Source organism: Crocuta crocuta, unplaced genomic scaffold (genome assembly GCF_008692635.1).
Source record: "Crocuta crocuta isolate KB4526 unplaced genomic scaffold, BGI_CrCroc_1.0 scaffold770, whole genome shotgun sequence".
NCBI lineage: Eukaryota > Metazoa > Chordata > Mammalia > Carnivora > Hyaenidae > Crocuta > Crocuta crocuta.
The window spans coordinates 462305-462659 of NW_027527430.1; the positions used below are offsets into that span (position 1 = coordinate 462305).

At 64.2% G+C, this 355-nt stretch overlaps 1 protein-coding gene across 3 annotated transcripts in view; it reads right to left on the reverse strand.

Moving 5' to 3' along the window:
• EDIL3 (EGF like and discoidin domains 3) overlaps nucleotides 1–304 on the reverse strand; it is a 408087-nt gene extending 407783 nt beyond the window's left edge. For 2 of the 3 annotated variants that reach the window (XM_077759166.1, XM_077759175.1), the window contains exon 1: nucleotides 7–303. In XM_077759166.1, coding sequence (XP_077615292.1) covers nucleotides 7–73 — 67 coding nt within the window. In that variant the 5' untranslated portion in view covers nucleotides 74–303. Of the gene's footprint in view, nucleotides 1–6 lie in introns of all 3 variants that reach the window. The other variant, XM_077759157.1, reaches the window with a different exon arrangement.
• Nucleotides 305–355: the final 51 nt, after the last annotated feature.

Consider the following 355-nt stretch of genomic DNA (forward strand, 5'->3'; position numbering starts at 1 on the left):
CCTCACCTTTGCAGAACTGGGGGACACCGAGGCTGAGCCCGATCAAAAGCCAGGCGGCCGCCGAGCGCTTCATGATTCTGTCTCCCGGACGTGACCCCGGCTGGTCAGGGGTCGTCACGGAGGGCAGTGTCGCCGAGGCGGCACCACAGGGCAGCAGCAGACCCCGCCCCTGGCAGCGAATTCAAGAAGATGTCTTCGGCCCGCAGCACTACCTTAAACAAATTCTTGAAGAGGACGAGAAAGAGTGGTGACCACACAGAGGAATCTTTCTTCCCCTTTCCCCTGCGCTCCGGCGCAAGAAGGTGGGCGAGCTCCGAGGAGCCGCGGGCGGGCTCAGCCTCCGGGGCTGGTGGGG